Source organism: Cherax quadricarinatus, chromosome 28, assembly GCF_038502225.1.
Source record: "Cherax quadricarinatus isolate ZL_2023a chromosome 28, ASM3850222v1, whole genome shotgun sequence".
Classification (NCBI taxonomy): Eukaryota; Metazoa; Arthropoda; class Malacostraca; order Decapoda; family Parastacidae; genus Cherax; species Cherax quadricarinatus.
In genome coordinates, this window is record NC_091319.1 from 32,789 (window position 1) to 50,995 (window position 18,207).

The following is an 18,207-nucleotide window of genomic DNA, read 5'->3' on the forward strand; positions in this document are numbered from 1 at the left end:
TGTACGTGTATGTTTGGGGGTCTGAAATGGACTAATCTACTTCACAATATTCCTTATGGGAAAAAATTCGGTCAGTACTGGCACCTGAACATACTACTGGAATGAAAAAAGTTCGTTAACCGGGGGTCCACTGTATATATATTATAGAACAATCATAATAAACATTTGTTTACATTGTTTGTTTGTGTAAACAAGTTTTAGCAACATTATAATGATATGAGTGTTTTTGCTATAATTGTGTTACATTCAACGAGTGTATATTTGAACATTGCACAATAATTTGGTCTCACAGGCCACAAAAGTTATGTGAAAAAATGAAAGTGAAAAAAACAAGAAACCATCGAATACAAGTAAATCAAAGTTTACCAGGTGAGCGGCAGTCGCCGCTGTTGCCGCTCGCAGATCAATTTCAGCAAACTTCAGGACTCTATATCTTGGTAAGTACTGATGGGAAAAAAAATTTGGGGGGACTAAAACAATCAGAAAAATAATCTTAACATTTTCATAAGAAAAAAAATAATTTTTTTTTTTTTTTTTTTTTTTTTTGAATATTTTGCGACACCAGGAGACACTTCAGGATTGGGCCTTTCGACAGTCAAAGGGTTAAGTATGCAGTACATACCTACCCCTCATTGAGTAAAACAAAAGTGAAACTCAATAAAGAACAAGAGGGTATGTCAAGAGTTGGAAGGAGTGAGCTTTGAAGAAAGAATCATGAGTTAAAAATGAAGGTGCTCTGATAATAACGTAGAATGCTTTTGGAGTACAAACAGGATAGACAAGAAAATTAAGCTCTGCACTAAGGTTAAAATAAGATCAGGAAAGCGTAGTTATGAATTAAATGCCCAAATATGCTACATGGATATCAGGAAATATTTTATCATTGCAAGAGTGGGCATTACAATAAGTAAAATGAGCTAAATAACTAGTCCTTAACTTCTGTTGAACACATACCCCTTGATGTTTTGTATTATCATCCATTTACCCCTTTGTTCATACACGAAAAGTAACTTTTTACAAATAAAGATGTACAGATAAAACGGGTTCTCACACTGAGGTGTGCAAACCCCAAGGGGTAAATTTTAAATTTGAATGAGTTATTTTCCTCAAACTCAACAGTAAAATTTGTAGAACAGGATTAAGCTATTTAATTTAAAAAGGAAATGGTGTATATGCCCAAGAATGTAGATATACACTATTTCCTTGTTAAATTAAATAGCTTAGCCCATTCTAGATGTTTTAATTATTAACACTTAAACTGTCCAAGCAGATCTACGTTCATATGCGTAATGCTCCAACAGTAGATCTACTTTTTTTTTACATATTTTCAAATATAACCAAAAAAAATGTAGACCAAAGTATGTAAAAAAAAGATTACTTTTTTTTACATACTTTCAAATGTTGAAAAAACGTAGATCTACGTTTGGACAGTTTAAGGGTTAAGAGTAATAATGAATTCAAATTTAAAATTTACAGAAAACCTACAAATAACTGTTCCTATGTTACACTATTATTCTTCACATCAAGATAGAGTTAAACTGTCTGTTTTCTCATCACTGTTTTTGAGAGCTTTGCATATTTGTAGTCCAGAGTTCATAGATGAAGAAATATCCAAAATTTATGAAATAGCTAATGATCTGAAATACCCAAGAAATGCAATTGATAAATCTTTTAAAATTGCTAGAAATACTTTTTACAGTCCAAAAAGAGACAACCAACCTTATTCAACTAAAAATATGTTGGTTCTCCCTTACCATGAAAACTTGGTTGATATGCCTTCTCTTCTTAAGACTTTTAATATCAAAGTTGTATTTAAAAATCTTGATACAGTAAAAAAAAAAATTTTGATAAAGAATTCCCCCCAAATTGCTGACGGATGTGTGTATAAGATTCCTAGTAAAATTTGCGATGAAGTTTATTACAGTCAGACTGGTAAAAGTCTCGAACTAAGATTAAAACAAATATAGCATTAGAACTGGACAAGATTCCAATGCTCTATTTATTCATTTGAGAGATTTTAACCATCCAATTGATTTTCAAAAAGTTGAGAAAGTTGTATCAAGCAAGTCCATGGTCAACAGGAATATAATTGAATCTTGTTTCATAAAAAGCAGTTTTGACAGTAATATGAATATTTCCTTTGGTTTATATAAATTAGATCCATTTATAAATAATAGAATTTGGGAAGAATTTAATAATACATTGGACAAATAATAAATCTTAGTTCTTGGGTAGAATTGTTTGTGGGTTGCGTGAAGGACCCATCTAGTTGGGCCAGCGGGCCTGCTGCAGTGTTCTCTTTCTTATGATTCGCTAGTCAGTTGTTGCTTTGTTGTGGGATGTGATGGTGAGGTGTGGTCTAGACCCTTTATATGCCTTCCTTTGATGCACTACTTTTATTGTTCCTTGATAATGTGAGTAGTCATGAAAGCGCTTCGTAGACAGCAACCACCCAGGGAGGTACTACCATCCTGCCAAGTGAGTGTAAAACAAAAGCCTGTAATTATTTTACATGATGGTAGGATTGCTGGTGTCTTTTGTCTGTCTCATAAATATGCAAGATTACAGGTACGTCTTGCTACTTCTACTTACACTTAGGTGACACTACACATACATGTACACGTTTATTTATACACGCTCATCTGAGTTTTCTTTGATTTTATCTTGGGTCTTGTTCTTATTATTTTTCCTTTTATATCCATGGGAAAGTGGAATAAGAATCTTGACCCCAGTAAGCCATCCATGTTGTAAAAGTCAACTAAAATGCCAGGAACAATGAGCTAGTAACCCCTTTTCCTGTAATAATTACTAAAAAGAATAAGAAAAAGAAAATTGTCAAAGTGGGATGTCTGAATGTGCGTGGATGTTGTGCAAATGATAAGAGATGATTGTGGATGTTATGAATGAGAAGAAGCTGGATGTCCTGGCTTTAAGTGAAACAAAGCTGAAGGAGGTGGGAGAGTTTCAATGGAGAGGAATAAATGGGATTAGGTCAAGGGTTTCAAATAGAGTTAGAGCTAAAGAAGGAGTAGCAATAATGTTGAAGGATAAGCTGTGGCAGGAAAAGAGGGACTATAAATGTATTAATTAAAGGATTATGTGGAGTAAAATAAAGGTTGGATGTGAAAAGTGGGTTATAGTAAGCGTATATGCACCTGGTGAAGTGAGAAGTGTAGAGGAGAGAGAGAGATTTTGGGAAGTGTTGAGTGAATGCGTGGGGAGTTTTGAACCAAGTGTGAGAGTACTTGTGGTTGGGGATTTCAATGCTAAAGTGGGTAAAAATGTTGTGGAGGGAATAGTAGGTAAATTTGGGGTGCCAGGGGTAAATGAAAATGGGGAGCCTTTAATTGAGCTATGTGTAGAAAGAGGTTTGGTAATAAGTAATACATATTTTATCAAAAAGAGGATAAATAAATATACAAGGTATGATATAGCACGTAATGAAAGTAGCTTGTTAGATTATGCATTGGGAGATAAAAGGTTGATGGGTAGGCTCCAGGATGTACACGTTTATAGAGGGGCAACTGATATATTGGATCATTATTTAGTTGTAGCTACAGTTAGAGTAAGAGGTAGATAGGACAAGAGGAAAATGGCAACAAGTAAGAGGGAGGTGAAAGTGTATAAACTAAAGGAGGAGGAAGTTCAGGTAAGATATAAGCAACTATTGGCAGAAAGGTGGGCTGGTGCAAATATGAGTAGTAGGGGGGGTTGTAGAGGGTTGGAATAGTTTTAAAAATGCAGTATTAGAATGTGGGGCAGAAGTTTGTGGTTATAGGAGGGTGCGTGCAGGAGGAAAGAGGAGTGATAGGTGGAATGATGAAGTAAAGGGTGTGATAAAAGAGAAAAAGGTAGCTTATGAGAAGTTTTTACAAAGCAGAAGTGTTATTAGAAGAGTAGAGTATATGGAGAGTAAAAGAAAGGTGAAGACAGTCGTGAGAGAGTGCAAAAGGAGAGCAGATGATAGAGTGGGAGAGGCACTGTCAAGAAATTTTAGTGAAAATAAGAAAAAATTTTGGAGTGAGTAAACACTTAAACTGTCCAAACGTAGATATACGTTGACATACGGCAGGCTCTGAACGTAGATTTACGTTTATTTTTACATGCTTTCAAATGGGAAAAATCAAGGTCGGAGCACTACGCATGTGAACGTAGACCTATGTTTAGACAGTTTAAGGGTTAAACAAGTTAAGAAAGCCTAGGGAATGAATGGATTTGTCAGTTAAAAACAGAGTAGGGGAGTTAGTAGATGGGGAGATGGAGGTATTGAGTAGATGGTGAGAATATTTTGGGGAACTTTTAAATGTCGACCAAGAAAGGGAGGCGGTAATTTCATTCCCTGGCCAGGGAGGTATACCATCTTTTAGGAATGAAGAAGAGCAGGATGTGAGTGTGGGGGAGGTGCGTGAGGCATTACGTAGAATGAAAGGGGGTAAGGCAGCTGGAACTGGCGGGATCATGACAAATGTTAAAAGCAGGGGGGGATATAGTGTTGGAGTGGTAGGCATTTTTGTTTAATATATGTATGAAAGAGGGGAAGATACCTAGGGATTGGCAGAGAGCATTTATAGTCCCTTTATATAAAAGGAAGGGGGACAAAGATTGTAAAAATTATAGAGGAATAAGTTTACTGAGTATACCAGGAAAAGTGTACGGTAGGGTTATTATTGAAAGAATGAGAGGTAAGACAGAATGTAAGATTGCAGATGAGCAAGGAGGTTTTAGAGTTGGTAGGGGATGTGTAGATCAAGTGTTTACATTGAAACATATATGTGAACAGTATTTAGATAAAGGTAGGGGAGTTTTTATTGCATTTATGGATTTAGAAAAGGCATATGATAGAGTGGATAGGAGAGGAATGTGGCAAATGTTGCAAGTATATGGAATAGGTGGTAAGTTACTAAATGCTGGAAAGAGTTTTTTTGAGGATAGTGAGGCTCAAGTTAGGGTGTGTAGAAGAGAGGGAGACTACTTCCCAGTAAAAGTAGGTCTGAGACAGGGATGTGTAATGTCACCATGGCTGTTGAATATATTTATAGATGGGGTTGTAAAAGAAGTAAATGCTAGAGTGTTCGGAGAGGGGTGGGATTAAATTATGGGGAATCAAAAACAAAATGGGAATTGACACAGTTACTTTTTGCTGATGATACTATGCTTATGGGAGATTCTAAAGAAAAATTGCAAAGGTTAGTGGACGAGTTTGGGAGTGTGTGTCAAGATAGAAAGTTGAAAGTGAACATAGAAAAGAGTAAGGTGATGAGGGTATCAAATGATTTAGATAAAGAAAAATTGAATATCAAATTGGGGGGGAGGAGTATGGAAGAAGTGAATGTTTTCAGATACAGTGGACCCCCACATAGCGACCTTAATCCGTGCAAGAGGGCTGGTTGTTATGCGAAATGTTCGGTATGCGAATGAATTTTCCCCATAAGAAATAATGGAAATCAAATTAATCCGTGCAAGACACCCAAAAGTATGAAAAAAAAAAATTTACCACATGAAATATACATTTTCCTACACACAAAGAGAAGGATACATGCACAATAGTAGAGTAGTACATGCACAATATATATTGTGCATGTACTACTCTACTAAATGAAGAATAACTGACACTTACCTTTATTGAAGATGCAGCAATGACTGATGAGACACTGTGTCCTGGGAGTGCCTTTTCCTCCTGAGTACTGTAGGTCCTGTTTGGCATTTTCTTCCAGAACAGGCCTTATCACACTGTGTATGCCACTACGATTCTTAAATCTCTCAAACCAACCTTTGCTGGCTTTAAATTCACCAATATTAGCACTAGTTCCAGGCATTTTTCCCTGTTCACCTGGGTGTTAGTCGACTGGTGTGGGTTGCATCCTGGGAGACAAGATTAAGGACCCCAATGGAAATAAGTTAGACAGTCTTCGATGACACTGACTTTTTTGGGTTATCCTGGGTGGCAAATCCTCTGGGGTTAATTGTTTCTTGGTATTCTCAATAAGCTACACCAACAACGGTGCTACAGCAGCAGCAGCAGCTGACGGTGGTACAGCAGCAACAGACGATGCTACAGCAGCAACAGACGATGCTACAGCAGCAACAGACGATGCTACAGCAGCAACAGACGATGCTACAGCAGCAGCAGACGATGCTACAGCAGCAACAGACGATGCTACAGCAGCAGCAGATGATGCTACAGCAGCAGCTGACGGTGGTACAACAGCAGCAGCAGCTGACAGTGCAGCAGCAGCTGTACCACCAATAGTAGCGATGGTTGACTGGGGTTTATTATACAACCTGGCCAGCTCGGAGACACGCACTCCACTTTCATACTTATCAATGATCTTTTTCTTCATCTCTATAGTAATTCTCACCCTTATTGCTGTAGGGTTGGCACTAGAAGCTTTCTTGGGGCCCATGGTCACTTATTTTCCAGAAAAAATCACCAAAAACACTGTAATAATACGAAATGTTCCGATTGTATGCTTGGATGTTACCGCGGAGGCTGGCTGGTAAACAATGCCACCGGCGGAACATGTGAGCGTGGCTCAGGCCGCACATTGGACGCGTCTCGGACGAAGGGCGGTGAGCGGGTTTTTGGGCAGTATGCAAGGCAAAATTTTTGCGAAAAAAGCGAGCGGTATGCGGATTGTACGGTATGCGATGCGTGCGGTATGCGGGGGTCCACTGTATTTAGGAGTTGACGTGTCAGCGGATGGATTTATGAAGGATGAGGTTAATCATAGAATTGATGAAGGAAAAAAAGGCGAGTTGTGCGTTGAGGTATATGTGGAGACAAAAAACGTTATCTATGGAGGCAAAGAAGGGAATGTATGAAAGTATAGTAGTACCAATGCACTTATATGGGCGTGAAGCTTGGGTTGTAAATGCTGCAGCAAGGAGGCAGTTGGAGGCAGTGGAGATGTCCTGTCTAAGGGCAATGTGTGGTGTAAATATTATGCAGAAAATTCAGAGTGTGGAAATTAGGAGAAGGTGTGGAGTTAATAAAAGTATTAGTCATAGGACTGAAGAGGGGTTGTTGAGGTGGTTTGGTCATTTAGAGAGAATGGATCAAAGTAGAATGACATGGAGAGCGTATAAATCTGTAGCGGAAAGAAGGCGGGGTAGGGGTCGTCCTCGAAAAGGTTGGAGGGAGGGGGTAAAGGAGGTTTTGTGGGCGAGGGGCTTGGACTTCCAGCAAGAATGCGTGAGTGTGTTAGGAGTGAATGGAGATGAATGGTGTTTGGGACCTGACGAGTTGTTGGAGTGTGAGCAGGGTAATATTTAGTGAAGGGATTCAGGAAAACTGGTTTTTATATAGCTAGACTTGAGCCCTGGAAATGGGAAGTACAATGCCTGCACTTTAAAGGAGGGGTTTGGGATATTGGCAGTTTGGAGGGATATGTTGTGTATCTTTATATGTGTATGCTTCTAGACTGTTGTATTCTGAGCACCTCTGCAAAAACAGTGATTATGTATGAGTGAGGTGAAAGTGTTGACTGGTGATGAAAGTATTTTCTTTTTGGGTCACCCTGCCTCGGTGGGAGATGGCCTACTTGTTAAAAAAAGAAAAATGAAAGTTTCTCTTTTTAAATTTAGTAATTTATACAGGAGAAGGGGTTACTAGCCCCTTGCTCCTGGCATTTTAGTCGCCTCTTACAACACGCATGGCTTATGGAGGAAGAATTCTGTTCCACTTCCCCATGGAGATAAGAGGAAATAAACAAGAACTATGAAAAAAATAAAAGAAAACCCAGAGGGGTGTGCATATAAATGCTTGTACATGTATGTGTAGTGTGACGTAAGTGTAAGTAGAAGTAGCAAGATGTACCTGAAATCTTGCATGTTTATGAGACAGAAAAAAGACATCAGCAATCCTACCATGTAAAACAATTACAGGTTTCTGTTCTACACTCGGCAGGATGGTTGCTGTCTACCAACCTACTATCTACAATATATACATATATTTTAATTCTTGGATCCTGCGGGAGAGGGGGTTATTTTCAGATTAGGGGTCTGGACCTTCAAAGGGTTAAGTAAATCTGAAAGGTATTTGCTGTATAGTGTAAAAGTCTATGGCATCATAATGTCTACAATGCTTAAATCATAATACAAGATTTGTGTTTGCTAGTCTGTCCCAAAGTATTTAGATTCAATAAAATGACTTTTAGTTTTGGTATGCTATATAACAGTGACAAAGGACAGTGACATAAAATTAGAATGTTTTTACAGTAACAATTTTAGTAAATTATTTTCTTGAATTATGGCAATACAATCTTGGCATGCCAGTAATTGTCACTGGCAAAGTTCATTTACAAAGTAGTCTTGTTTTATTACAGAGCAAAAAAAAAAAAATTGTGACAATTTTACTTAAATGCATTCAAAATATTTTTACTCAAACTTCAAGTGTTACCCAGTTTACTGGATTTTTTTCTTTTCAGAATATTTAAGTGATCTCTTTCTTCTTTTTCAGTGGGTATGAATAAGATGACTGGCAGCCAGATGGATTTAAGTGCATTTGGTGTAGTATAAGGGTATATTTATAGTTTTATAAATTCTGTGTTTCCACTGATTTTGTCACGTGGTGTTCCAGTCATGAATCATATGAAATTGTCCAATAAATTTCATACACAAGAAGCTTTTCTTTGCCCCTATGGTCAGAATACTGTACTATTTTATTTCAGTATTTTGTAATTACATAATACATCGGAATGACAAGAGACTTAAGGTTGCATAACATATTATAGCCCATTGTTATGTTGTTGTCCCTTATTACTTTGATAGTGAGGATCTCACTACATGTTCTAGTGTGGGGTAGCTTTTTACATAAAGGCCTTATCAGTCTAGGGTAATACATTCATGATTGATCATCCTCAATCTTTTCACTAGCCCTCTTCACAGGTTATTTAAACTACTTCTATAAAAAATAGACCTGTATTCTAAATAGATACGTACAGCACTCACATATTCAAAACATAAGCCTGCACACCCCCTAGCTGCTCTTTTAGGACAGCCCACATGGCATCTGAACAATTTGCCCTTCTTTCTTCTTGACTAATCTCTGGACTAACCAATGTTTTGACACTTTAGTCACCCTGGGTATGGTGGCTACAACAATGCCCAAAAATAAAAAGAAGGACCCAGAGATCCTACCAGCTTGAGGCCAACAAGGGGAGAGAGAAAGGGAGGGGCCTAGCTAAGCTCCTCCCACACCCACCAAAACAACAAAAGACTGTTGCCAAGCACAATTCTCTAGTTATCACAACTCTACCACACCTTATTTTACTTTTGTAAAAGAAATACAACTTTATAAACTTATTTAAATTGTGTATTTGTGTGTGTATAGTATAACCTATTACATTGAGAAAACAGGCTTGACTCAGCTGCCTTACAGCCATGCCCTTCTGACATTTAAGCAGTTGTGCTCCCATTATTTCAATATAATTAGGTATTCCAGAGTAACTGTTACTTATATATTATATCAGTATGTGTTGTTTCCCATAGTCCCATAACACCCCCACCTCCAGACGAAGTCTCACAAAAGCTAGCCATGTCCCTCAGGATACGGTTAGTAAAAAATATATATATATATATATATATATATATATATATATATATATATACAGATTGCAGAGTTTTTTAGAAAAGCATTTTAACCATACCCACATACTCAAGGGTGTAACTATTTACAATTTTAGTGGCTTTTAAAACATAATACACATTACAATGCAAGAATTGCACAAAATGCCCACTGAAAGCCTGCACCAACAGGCCTGTGTCTCTGCTGTGGTAATCCAGCAAGCAACTGGTACTCCAGGATGGCATCTTCCTGATCAGGAGACGAGAGTAGAGCCAAACCCAGAGCAGTCAGGTGTACACCAGGCAGGAAACTTCACAAAACATGTCAAGGTGTCTCTCACTTGGTGACCAAACAGTGAGACTTACAATTAACACTCGCGATCCTTAATGTGGTCAGGTACTCGAGCCCATCTTCCGAGGTCCCACTCCACACACATCCTCCAACCTTATGAAGAGGAGGCTGATATAGAACATGGAGGGGTCCAAGGGACCACAAAGGCAAATCGTCAGGCCATTTCGTACAGAGAGCACACCAAGACACAATATACCACATACCTTCCTGAACATCTCAAGTTATCGAAGGATGTCAACCTCTGCCTCAAGTCACAAATACGTACATATACAGTGACCCTCGTCACACTTTTGGCTCCAACTCGTCTCCGTCACAGTCGGATGGCTGGGAGGGAATACTCATGCTTGCCGAGAGTTCACCACTGCAACAACAACAAGGTCAGCACATGACAAACACTATGTACAAAGTATGCACCATGCGTCTACATGAAACATCTAGAGAGAGCATCAGCAATCACATTCTGAGCCTTTTATATATTTAACTTCCAAATTAAAAGGTTGTAGGAACAAAGCTCATTTTAAGAGTCTGATTGTAGTCACCATACACAGGAACAGGGTGAAGAGATCCCGAGGCATATACAAATGCTGAATAGCCAGCCCCAAAATGAAAATTTTCTTTCCTGGGATAAAGTGTTGACATTCAAACTTAGAAGGTTGTTCATGGATAGTAACAGTTCTGCAACCTCTCGCAGTACAAAAACAAACACCAAAGACATCTCTTTGCACCCAGGTTGTGTACATCAAGTTTACACAAATACACGTACCATCATGTTCCATCTCACACATAAATTTCAAGTACACAATGAACACAATTTGCATTACACACATGGAAATGGTACTTGCACACAGGCCATGGAAATCACATCTTCCTGCCCCATGTTTTAGTTTATTTAAAATGTTTGCATCTCTTAGTGCATCAGTATCAGTCTTTCTAAACCTGTAAACCTTAGTTAAATTTACCTTGTGGTAGTCAGTGCATATGCCCAGGATGCCATCTAATTTGGGAACCGTGAAGCATGGGAATGCCCACTGACTCTCACTAAGCGCTACAAACTGGTGTTGGAAGAATTTAATTTCTTCTTCTAAAGTTCCAAGGTGGCTGAGCCAACTCTCCAACATTTTTCTCATTAAAACCAAGCATGCATTTCCCAAAATCTTGTACAAATATGTTGTTTCTTAAATACACCTTTGCTATTTCAGAGATTATTGTTTTGCACCCCTTTACATTCCATTGGTCTCCCTGGATTTTTGACATGACTGCAAACACTTTAACTGGTTACTTTGTAAATTGTACTCATTCTTTTCCTGCTCGGGCACATGGGTTTTATATCTAACCCCTGGGAACTTCCCCCACAACATGTTTAGCTCAAAGCAACTTGCCATACAGATTTTCACATGAATTGGCTCCAGTATCAGCACTTCCTCTCCAGCCTCCAGAGCATTATGGTCCCACATCATCATCCTGGTCTGGTTGATGGGCACATTCATTGGTACCATCCGCCTCATACGAGCCAGTGTCTGAAACTGAGAAAAAGCTCCGAGGGAGGAGCATCACCATCCTCCCCAAGCCAATAGCTCAGAGATTCCAGTGCTTCCCCACTCAGCAAATACAAAGAAAGTGATCCTCTCATCCCAGTTGTTAGTATGGTCTATACCATAGGCTTGCATCATTGTCTTGAGGGTTTAATGTAATTTCTCTATTTCCCCTTGAGATGGAGGGTGATAGGCAGTTGAAAACTGAGGCTCTACTTTTAATCCCTTTAAAACATTTCTAAATAACTTTGAGGTAGTTAGGTCCTTGGTCTGTTTGTACCTCTTGAGGAAAACCAACATGAAAAAAGAACTTCATCAAAACCCTTAAGACTACATGAGCTGTTATCTTATGCAGGGAGACTGCTTCCAGGTACCTGGTAGTGGAGCAAACAATTATGAGTAAATAATCATTTCCCAGTTTGGTCCTTGGGAATGGACCAAGTACATCTACTACCAGCTTGCTGAAGGGTTCACCTGGTGCTGAAATAGACTGAAGGGGAACAGGGTTAATATTTTGACTAGGTTTCCCTATAAATTGAAAGACATGATAGGTCTTAATATACAGTCTGACAGTCTCCCACAGCTGAGACCAGAAGAAATGCCTGGAAACCTTGGACTTCACCATCTGGTGACAAAACCCTTGTTCTTCCATCGGTACTGCAAACAGAGGCAACTTCTTTGAAAGAGTTTCCTCCTTGAAATGAAAACCCTTATTTAATTGTAAAATCTCTTCCTCAGCAACAGCTGAGGCTCTGATCAGCTTAAGAGTGACATTTTCCTGTGCAGAAATTAATTGCACCCTAGTAGATGCAGCCTCTCTCACACTACTTAACTGATCCATTCTCCAATCAGGCTCAGCTCTGGCTGGAACATCCTTTTCTTCAGTTGACTGCAGTTCAACATCAAAAAACAGTTTCCAGACTTAAGCCCTCACCATCCTCATGAGAAATATCATGAAGACTATTGGTAGCACAAAAATGAGCCATATTTCTCATGGTGGAACCATCAGGGAGAAGGTCTGGCAGGCTTTCCCTAGCCTTCTCCTCCCAACCTTTGGGGCTTGGTTCCCCCCAAACTAGTTGTTCCTCACTGTCTAACAGACCCATAACGTTATTCCCCAATAAGAGGTTAACCCTTTCGAAGGGAATTTCATCTGAAATACCTACAGGGAGATAGCCAACTTGGTATGCAGATTCTATCCATAATTTGTGTACAGGTGCCTTTATGGTTGAACCTGTAATACCGTTCAATAATATATCTACCCCAGTATAGGTATCCTTAGACACTGGCAGCACTCTAGCACGTAGCAAGGAGTAGGTGCTACATCCATCTCTCAAGGACAGTATGTTCTCAACTCTGCCTACATCCTTTTGCAAACCAACTGTGGATCTGCTATAAAATACACACATCCTGGGGGAGATCCGAAGGTTCCTCCTCACCTTGCCTTGAAGACCTAATGCAGGCAACTGGATGTATCTCTGCAGTTAGGGTCTCCTGGGATGGTTCCTCCCTTACCTGATCTCGCCGTCTTGACCAGCAAAACTTTTGTGTGTGTCCAGTTTTGTTACAGTAGTAACAGGCATAACTCTTAAAGGTATTTTTACCATTTGGTGTAGGACTGGTACTGTTTATTTGAGGACCTGAAACATTATCTAATGGTCGGGATAAACTTAGAGCTGCAGCTGACTTACCTTTTCCTTCTAATTTAGAGGGTGCCTCAGCCTTCGTTTGTCCCTGAAAATTCTTGTCCCACTTACCTTTATGATCATAGGAGTTGGAATAAGGCTTAGAATGAGTGAGGAAATTTTCAGAAGGAGCATGACTGTTTTTACTTACCAGCTCCCTGCGAGCCAAGAATCTGTCACCCAAATCCAGTGCTTCTGAAAGATTATCTGGGTTTTTGTCCTCCAGATATTCTCTGAGATCAACAGGGATTGTATTCTACAATTCCTCATGAACCATCAGATCTACTAATTTGCCATAATCTCTGTTCACTCCTTTTGAACAAACCCATTTCTTAAAAAGAAAGTTTCTCATTCCCAAACTCAGTTAAGGTCTGTCCATCCTGAAATTTTTTATTTCTGAACTTTTGTCTATATTTCTCAGGCATCATTTGGTATGCAAGCAATACTTCCTCCTTAATTTTATCATAGTCAGAAAAATCGTCCCCCTCCAGAGTCTCTAATCTCTGGAATCCTTTACCCACAAGCTGCGTGCGAACTAGGGTAGCCCACTTCTGTTTGGGCCATCCTTGCTCCAAAGCAGTCTTCTCAAAAAAAGAAAAATATCTATCTGGGTCACTCTCTGTAAACTTAGGGACAAAATTTGCAGCTTTAGTTATGTTAAAGTACTGCTCAGGCTCTGGTTCTGAACCTCCTAACCTTTGACATTCTTCCTCCTTAGCTTTCATTAATTTCATTTCAGCCTCTAGCACAGCTAATTTAAGTCTCATCCTCTCCATTTCCATATCACCTGGAGTAGGTGATCCCTCATGTTCACTGTTACCAGGCATGTTTACTGATGAATTATTACCTTCCTCACTGAAGCCTGAAAAGTTTAAAGACTCAACTTTTGACATAGTTTTTATCCTTAAACACTTGCTTCCCTCTTACAGTATCAGTGGACAAAGTTTTCCCACAGGCACATAAAATAACACAAATTGAATGTAAACTATGCACATAGCACTTACCATAACCACAACAAAAATGTGTTACTCAACCTTTCTCCCACCTTAGAAGAAAAACAACCTGTAAACTAATACATATATGAAAACAACGATTCCATTGACACCACCTTGGTAAATCTTCTCCTACCAGAAACATGCAACTGTTGTTACCCCATACCAGTACATATAGTTCAAAGAATGTTTTTGAGTTATTTTAGCAGTCAAATAACTCTTCCGGTCAAGCTCCCATGTTATGTTGTTGTCCCTTATTACTTTGATAGTGAGGATCTCACTACATGTTCTAGTGTGGGGTAGCTTTTTACATAAAGGCCTTATCAGTCTAGGGTAATACATTCATGATTGATCATCCTCAGTGTCTCTGAAATTCTTTCACCAGCCCTCTTCACAGGTTATTTAAACTACTTCTATTAAAAATAGACCTGTATTCTAAATAGATATGTACAGCACTCACATATTCAAAACATAAGCCTGCACACCCCCTAGCTGCTCTTTTAGGACAGCCCACATGGCATCTGAACAATTTGCCCTTCTTTCTTCTTGACTAATCTCTGACTAACCAATGTTTTGACACACTTTAGTCACCCTGGGTATGGTGGCTACAACTTAAGGTATAAAACTCACCCCTGGGGCACACATAATGCCCAAGAATAAAAAGGACGCAGAGGTCCTACCAGCTTGAGGCCAACAAGGGGAGAGAGAGAAAGGGAGGGGCCTTGCTAAGTTCCTCCCACACCCACCAAAACAACAAAAGACTGTTGCCAAGCACAATTCTCTAGTTACCACAACTCTACCACACCTTATTTTACTTTTACAAAAGAAATACAACTTTATAAACTACTTATTTAAATTGTGTTTGTGTGTCTATAGTATAACCTATTACATTGAGAAAACAGGCTTGACTCAGCTGCCTTACAGCCATAAGGGTGATCTGCCCTTCTGACATTTAAGCAGTTGTGCCCCCATTAGTTCAATATAATTAGGTATTCCAGAGTAACTGTTACTTATAGACATCAATATGTGTTGGGTCCCATAATACCCATGTATTGAAGTATGATGATACCGAACAAGTTTTGAGCCTGAAAAGGTCCAATATTGTAATAAATTCACTTTGTGGTAGGGAATTTCGGCACAGTAGCTCTTCATAATATGAAAAGATTTTATCATGAATTGTTGCTGTATAAAAGGGATTTTAGCATGTATTCTTGCTGTGTAATTCTAGAAGCCCAGGTGAGGAAATTAAATCTTCATCAGAGTACAAAACAAATTCTGGCCACAAAATAGAGCGAAACACCAACGTCAAAGACCTGGGAGTGATTATGTCGGAGGATCTCACCTTCAAGGACCATAACATTGTATCAATCGCATCTGCTAGGAAAATGACAGGATGGATAATGAGAACCTTCAAAACTAGGGAGGCCAAGCCCATGATGACACTCTTCAGGTCACTTGTTCTATCTAGGCTGGAATATTGCTGCACTCTAACAGCACCTTTCAAGGCAGGTGAAATTGCCGACCTAGAAAATGTACAGAGAACTTTCACGGCGCGCATAACGGAGATAAAACACCTCAATTACTGGGAGCGCTTGAGGTTTCTAAACCTGTATTCCCTGGAACGCAGGAGGGAGAGATACATGATTATATACACCTGGAAAATCCTAGAGGGACTAGTACCGAACTTGCACACGAAAATCACTCACTACGAAAGCAAAAGACTTGGCAGACGATGCACCATCCCCCCAATGAAAAGCAGGGGTGTCACTAGCACGTTAAGAGACCATACAATAAGTGTCAGGGGCCCGAGACTGTTCAACTGCCTCCCAGCACACATAAGGGGGATTACCAACAGACCCCTGGCAGTCTTCAAGCTGGCACTGGACAAGCACCTAAAGTCAGTTCCTGATCAGCCGGGCTGTGGCTCGTACGTTGGTTTGCGTGCAGCCAGCAGCAACAGCCTGGTTGATCAGGCGCTGATCCACCAGGAGGCCTGGTCACGGACCGGGCCGCAGGGGCGTTGACCCCCGAAACTCTCTCCAGGTAAACTCCAGGAGCCATAAATAGATATAGTACTGTGGAACAATAACACTTTTCATATAATCTGCTCAAATACTATTTGTAGAAATGAGACTGAACAAATGTCTTCATCAAAAAAAAGGAGGAAACATTACCTAATTACCTGTTACTTATGAAATTGTTATGACATAATTGCAAGCAACTATCCAGAGAATTAAAATTCTTGGCAAGGCAGTCAATGAGCAGGTTAGTGCACTAGCTACTGAACCTTTCCAGCCTTATAAGATATGGCCATCTTGGTATATTTCTATACACACTGTGACCACAACTGTTCATGTTTTTTTTGTTTTTTTATTAAGTTGGCCATTTTCCAAGTGGGTGACCCAAAGCAGTAAATGCAGTTTGTATTGTTTATTCATTATTTGCTCACTCTTGCCAGAAGTATGTGGATATCATAACTCAAATGACCCGGAACTGCAACATTCCCGTCCATTCTTCAGAATGCAAGCACTGTATTTCCAACCTCCAAAACATAAGTCCAGTTAACTAGTTTCCCTTAATACCTTCATAAATGTCAATTTGTTTATACTCCAACAGGACTTTAAATTTTAAAACCTACTTGCTTCTTAGTCTCTCAAGTGTCTAGTTTTGACCTTCAGTGTGCTATTAATACAAAAATCTTTATAAATTTTTAAAATATTCTATTTATAGAATGGGTAGTGCCTACACTTTGAAGAAGGGGTGAGGATGTTACAGTCACAAGGGTAATCTGATTGCAATGGCATTACACTTTTAGAAAGATGGCAAATGAGTAAATGTTGGCAAACATGTTCTCTCCTTTGGGTTGCCCTGCTTTGGTGGGAGGTGGTCATTGTGTTAAAGAAAAAAAGATTTATAGAAAAATATGTAATTGTGAAAATTTTTATTTTCTATACTACAATACAATAGCTTTGAATAAGCTGGTATATTATTGATATATTAATTTGAGAATCAAATTTAATGTTCTTCTTTCAACAAACTAGCTGTATCCCACCAAAGCAGGTGGCCCAAAAAGAAAAACAAAAGTTTCTCTTTCTAACTATAGTAAAGTATACAGGAGAAGGGGTTACTAACTCCTAGCTCTCAGCATTTCAGTCGCCTCTTACCACGCACATGGCTTATGGAGGGAGAATTCTGTTCCACTTCCCCATGGAGATAGGAGGAAATAAACTAAGAACAAGAACTAGAAAGAAAATAGAAGAAAACCCAGAGGGGTGTGTATATAAATGCTTATACATGTATGTGTAGTGTGACCTAAGTGTAAGTAGAAGTAGCAAGACATACCTGAAATCTTGCATGTTTATGAGACAGAAAAAAGACACCAGCAATCCTACCATCATGTAAAATGATTACAGGCTTTCGTTTTACACTCACCTGGCAGGACGGCAGTACAAGCCTGGGTGGTTGCTGTCTACCAACCTACTACCTATAATATATATATATATATACAGTGGAACCTCTACTTGCAAGCGTGTCCACGTGCGAGTTTTTCTAACTACGAGCAGTCGATGGGTCGATTTTTTGCTTCCATACGCGAGCAAAATTTCCATAAGTGAGCAGACCACAAGACAGGTTCCTTGACACTGGTGAGGGCCTCTTGCTCTTGATCTTGGGAATTGTATCTCATTTATTTTTTGGACTATCTTATTGAAACTTGGGCAATTTATGATGGAAAGATGCTTCTTAACATACACCAAAAATGAAAGAAATCTAAACATAAATTATGGAGTTCTATCTCAGCAATTAGCCACCCCTTAGCGGTACGTATTTTCGTATGGATTTTATGGTTGTATTCTCGTTCTTTTGGTCTCATTTGATAGAATGGAAGATATATTACAGAAATAGATATGATTTTGATTGCTTTCACAACGAAAAGTACCTCGAAATAGAGCTCAACGTAGGAGAAATGGTCCACTGCTTGGCTATGTTTAAGAGTAAACAGATTACGTCACTGTCCATTAAAATATGCAGTCGTGAATGGGTTGACATTATTTATACAATTATTGTAATAAGAAATAACAGTA

At 39.1% G+C, this 18,207-nt stretch overlaps 1 protein-coding gene across 1 annotated transcript in view; it reads left to right on the forward strand.

Moving 5' to 3' along the window:
- Positions 1 to 8,622, forward strand: part of Prosbeta7 (proteasome subunit beta type-4) — a 40,523-nt gene extending 31,901 nt beyond the window's left edge. The window contains exon 6 of the mRNA XM_070089269.1: positions 8,459 to 8,622. Within this exon, the coding sequence (XP_069945370.1) occupies positions 8,459 to 8,471 (13 nt within the window). The 3' untranslated portion in view covers positions 8,472 to 8,622. The remainder of the gene's footprint in view (positions 1 to 8,458) is intronic.
- Positions 8,623 to 18,207: the final 9,585 nt, after the last annotated feature.